General features: G+C 37.5%; 1 protein-coding gene across 13 annotated transcripts in view; it reads right to left on the reverse strand.

Moving 5' to 3' along the window:
* LOC106867486 (innexin unc-9) overlaps positions 1-5,000 on the reverse strand; it is a 956,248-nt gene that overhangs the window by 59,873 nt on the left and 891,375 nt on the right. Inside the window, exon 1 of one of the 13 annotated variants that reach the window (XM_014912373.3) lies at positions 196-1,264. The exons of the other annotated variants lie outside the window; for them this stretch is intronic. Coding sequence (XP_014767859.1) covers positions 196-224 — 29 coding nt within the window. The 5' untranslated portion in view covers positions 225-1,264. Of the gene's footprint in view, positions 1-195; positions 1,265-5,000 lie in introns of those variants that run through there. 13 annotated transcript variants of the gene reach the window in all.

The raw sequence follows: 5,000 nt of genomic DNA on the forward strand, positions 1-5,000 counted from the left end.
GTAGTGATAGTAGTAGTAATTATAATGATGATAATAGTAATAATACTAAAAATGTAGTTGTAGTAGTAGTAGTAATAGTAATAATAATAATAATAATAATAATAATAATAATAATAATAATAATAATAATACTGAATAAATGAATAAAAAGAAATTCAGGTGTTTCGAAGGGTGTCCCATAGAAATTAGCCTTACCCTTCGTTGATGATGAGGTCGATAAACATTGCCGTAAGGTGGACTCTACGACGCGAACCTTACGCATGGTGTGTGATGACGGAGACTCACGCTCCCTGGGAACCGTCCAAATTCTCCACTTAACGAAACAGCCGATCCCCAGTGACATGGCGCTACACCTTCTTCTTTGATATATTTATCTCCTCCTCGTCGGCCGTTCACTTTTACATTTCTCAACTGGTCGCCTTTTTCTTTTTTCTTTTTTTTAATTTTTTACTCTTCTTCTTTTTTCTTCTTCTCTCTTCTTACATCTTTTTAAACTTGTTCACCACGTCTAAAAACCATCCAACAAAAGCATCATCTCTCTCTCTCTCTCTCTCTCTCTCTCTATCTACTTTTTCTTTTCCCCCCAATGCCATCACCACCACCACCACCACCATTCTAATCATAATTTTCCACCCCTCTCACATCTTCATTCCTCTCTCCTTCCTCATCCCCCACCCTTCTTTTTCTTTTTTTTCCCCCCTCCATCTTCTGTTTCATCTCCTCCAGTTTCCCTCTCTACGAGACTTTCTTTCTCTTTCTCTCTCACGCTCTCATTCTCTTTCATTTTATGCGTCTCTTCCTCGCTCCCTCTCTAATTATATACATATATATATCGCTTACTCTCTCATTCTGTCTCATTTTGTGTCTCACTTTTATTCTGTCTCGCTTTGTTTCGTTCTTTCTATCTTTATTTCTCTCTCTCAATCCCCTCTCTCTCTCAATCCCCTCTCTCTCTCTCTCTCTCTCCCATAGCATCTCTTTCTTTGTGTATACCTCTTACACTTTCTCTCTAATGTATCACACATTCTCTCTCTCCTCTTTTATGTGTCTTACATACTCTCTTTTCCTCCTCTGATTCTGTCTATGTATGTGTATATGTGTGTGTGTGTGTGCGTATGTGTATATATATATATATATATATATATATATATATATAAACACCTCTATACTTTGTGTATTTCTTATCCTAACACCCTCTTTCACTCACTCAGTATCTCCCATTCTTTCTCCTTCTCTCTCTCCCTCTCCCTCCCTCTCTTTTTCTCCCCTTCTCCCTACCTTTCTATCTCTTTCTCTCTCCCCCCCTCTCTCTCTCGCTACCCTTTCCCCCACTCTCTTAATCACTCCTCTCTGATTTCTACGTCTCCCCTCTTCCCCCCCTTCTATATATTTACAACTATTTTTCTTTTCACTTTAATTTTACTTCCAAAATGTATCGGCCTGTCCCCCACCTTTTCCTCAGCCTCCTACCTATTGTATACACTATACAACACATTTTCTCCATCTCTCACTCTTTCTCTCTCTCTCTCTCTCTCTCTCTCTCTCCCTCTCCCTCTCTCTCTCTCTCTCTCTCTCTCCTGTGTATATGTATGTATATATATATATATATATATATATATATGAATATATATCATATATATAAATACATACATACATATATATACATATACACATGTGTACACATACACATATACATACACATATACACATGCATTAATGTACAAATTCTTATACGCGCACACACACACACATACACGCACAAACATACACGCACAAACATACACGCACACACGCACTTACCAAGACCCACTATACAGCCATTAATACGTTTGTCAGTGAACAGGTATATTCACTATTCTCCTATTCGATCTTACAATTCCATTATTCTGTATTTCCTACATTGAAAACCACCCCCCTACCACCACTACTTTGCTTTGTAGTTCATTGTACATTTATGTATGATTATAATGTATAGAGATTATGAACAATGAAGATGCGTACAATCACAAACACACACCCACATACATACACAGACATGCCACTAACCCAACGCAAATAGAGACACATGTATTTACACACACACACAAACACACACACACAAATGTGAGTGCGTGTGTACTTGTGTGAGCATGTGTGTGTGTGTGTATGTATATATGCATATATATATGTATGTGCGTGTGTGTATATACATACATATATATATATATATATATATATATATATATATATACATATATAATATATATATATATATATATATATATATATATATATATATATAAAACAAATAATAAATGAGTATATGCATATGTACGTACAGGTATGTGCATACCTACGTCTACCTGTATATATAGGTGCATATCTGGGTACAGGACATTGCAAACAAAACGTAGACAAGAAAATAATAATAACCAGAGTACAGAAAACACACAAGCCACATAGAGAACATTTTCCTTCATCAGCTACCCCCATTTTAATACCGGCGTTTCGAGATATATATATATATATATATATATATATATATATATGAATAGATATATATATATACATTATATACATGCATATGTATGTATATGTGTGTGCATATATATATATGTATGCAGACACACATACGCACATACATATACACAGGCATACATACATTCATATGTGTGTGTGCGTATGTGTGTGTTTGTGTGTGTGTGTAAGTGCGTGTTTGTGTATGTGTGTATGTGCGTGTTTGTGTGTGTGTGTGTGTGTGTGTGTATGCGTTTGTGTGTATGGGTACTTATATAAATGGACGTAAACATGGCTGAATGTTTCAGAAGTTCACTTTGCACTCATGGGGCCTCAAGTTCAATCCGATCACGTAGAAGCTTAGGCACATGTCTTTTCCATAGCTTCTAGTCTGTCCCAGTTGTTTGAAAACTGTGCTGTTTTCTAGTCTGTCCTAGTTGTTTGAAAACTGTGCTGTTTTCTAGTCTGTCCCAGTTGTTTGAAAACTGTGCTGTTTTCTAGTCTGTCCCAGCTGTTTGAAAACTGTGCAGACGAAAACAGCTTAGAAGTTCGACGGATGGATGGATTGCGTTTGTAATTCAAAGGATCCACCGATGGATCTTTTCAATGATTCAAAGATAAGTAGGAGAAACTGTATGTTGGGGACTTATTGCTAGATAGGCTGTCTGACCCGAATGCTTGTAACAGACAAAAAACGAATGGAAGAGTGAAGGCGAAGAAGAAGAAGAAGAAGAAGAAGGAGGAGGAGGAGGAGGAGAAGAAGAAGAAGAAGAAAAAGAAGAAGAAGAAGGAGGAGGAGGAGGAGAATAAGAATAAGAAGAAGAAGAAGAAGAAGAAGAAGGAGGAAGAGGAGGAGGAGAATAAGAATAAGAAGAAGAATAAGAAGAAGAAGGAGGAAGAGGAGGAGGAGGAGGAGGAGAAGAAGAAGAAGAAGAAGAAGAAGAAGAAGAAGAAGAAGAAGAAGAAAACATGGGTGTTAGAATGTCGCATGAAAGAATTGCAAGACGGATTCATTAATCCGACTCAGCCGGCAGGAGAGCTTGGAGTAGATAAAAAACAAGATACTTGGATATCTCACGACGCTTGGGAACCCAGCTGAAAGGGGAAATAATGGTTGCTTCTTATAAGACCCTATGAAAGAGGTACCTGAGAACACTACCCTCACGACTCTCCCAAGAATACTGGGCAGAGAAGATGGATGTATAGCTTCCTTCGACGAGATTCTTCGCAGTTTCCGTTTACCAAGGCTTTGATCAGCAAGCGGGTATAGTGTAAGACAGTTGCCCAAAACATCAAGTAATAGTATGAAATACGATACTACGTCTATGAAAAGCGACCTCATGATGCACATAGCGAATATAAGTAAGTATTAAATTGTTCGAAATAGATCTAAAAAACAACCGAACGAGACAGAATTGCCCTACAATTTAATGAACCGTCAGTTTTATCAATGATTCATAGTATTCCTGAGAATAAACAACATTGTTTCTGGATCTTTTGCACACACACAAACACACACACACGCGCGCGCGTCAAATGGCTAGACGACCTACGATCTGGCAAAATTTTGGCTGCTATTTCTAGTTGTGATTATATAGAAGCTCTTTTAGTTTGTTGTTTAACTCCAGGTTTAATACTGATCGAACAGGCCATGATAAAAAGTATTTCAACCGTAACCATCCTATATATTGACGTCTGTTAGTCCATGTTTCTTTCTCAGATGGTGGAAACTCATTTTAGGGAGATTTACTTGCTACTTCTAGCAGTTCAAGTCTTTTAGTTGCAGTTTAGATACAGAAAAAAGAAAGAGGTAGTAACAGAAAAACAGAGAGAGAGAGACAGAGAGAGAGAGAGAGAGAGAGAGAGAGAGAGAGAGAGAGAGAGAGAGAGAGAGAGAGGATTGGTAGAAATTGATATTTAGCAGGTAAAAAAAGGAAAACATTCGACACAACTTTGAACGAAACTGAAATGTTGCGTAAAGCCTGCTACATGTTGTTTCACCGAAAGAAATGAAAATATGTACATATGTATTCATGTATATATGTACCTATGTATTCGTGTACATATGAATTCATGTACATATGAATTCATGTATATATGTTTGCATGTACGCATGGAAGTCTGTACTTCAGGTACTTTCCACACATGCGCGCACACAGACACACAGGCACACATACAAGCGCGCGCGCATACCGTGAGAGGCCAAACCAATAACAATCATAATAACCAAAAATGTTCTATCTCGTAACCACTCTTAGAGCTTTGATTACGTTAACGCCTCCTCTTATTGCCTTTATTCCTCTCCTCCCCTCCTCCTTTATGTTGTTCACCTTTATTTTCGTAGTTGTTGTTATATGATTGCAACGTAAGCGACATTGAATATATTAATTAAACGTAAGGATTTAAACATTTCTCTCGGCAATGCATTCACATGTACACATATTAACTATTAACATATAACTAATAACATTGTTGTTGGCACTCAGTCGCTTACGACGTCGAGG

The sequence above is a fragment of the Octopus bimaculoides genome, chromosome 2, assembly GCF_046866305.1.
Source record: "Octopus bimaculoides isolate indiv1 chromosome 2, ASM4686630v1, whole genome shotgun sequence".
NCBI classification, from domain to species: domain Eukaryota; kingdom Metazoa; phylum Mollusca; class Cephalopoda; order Octopoda; family Octopodidae; genus Octopus; species Octopus bimaculoides.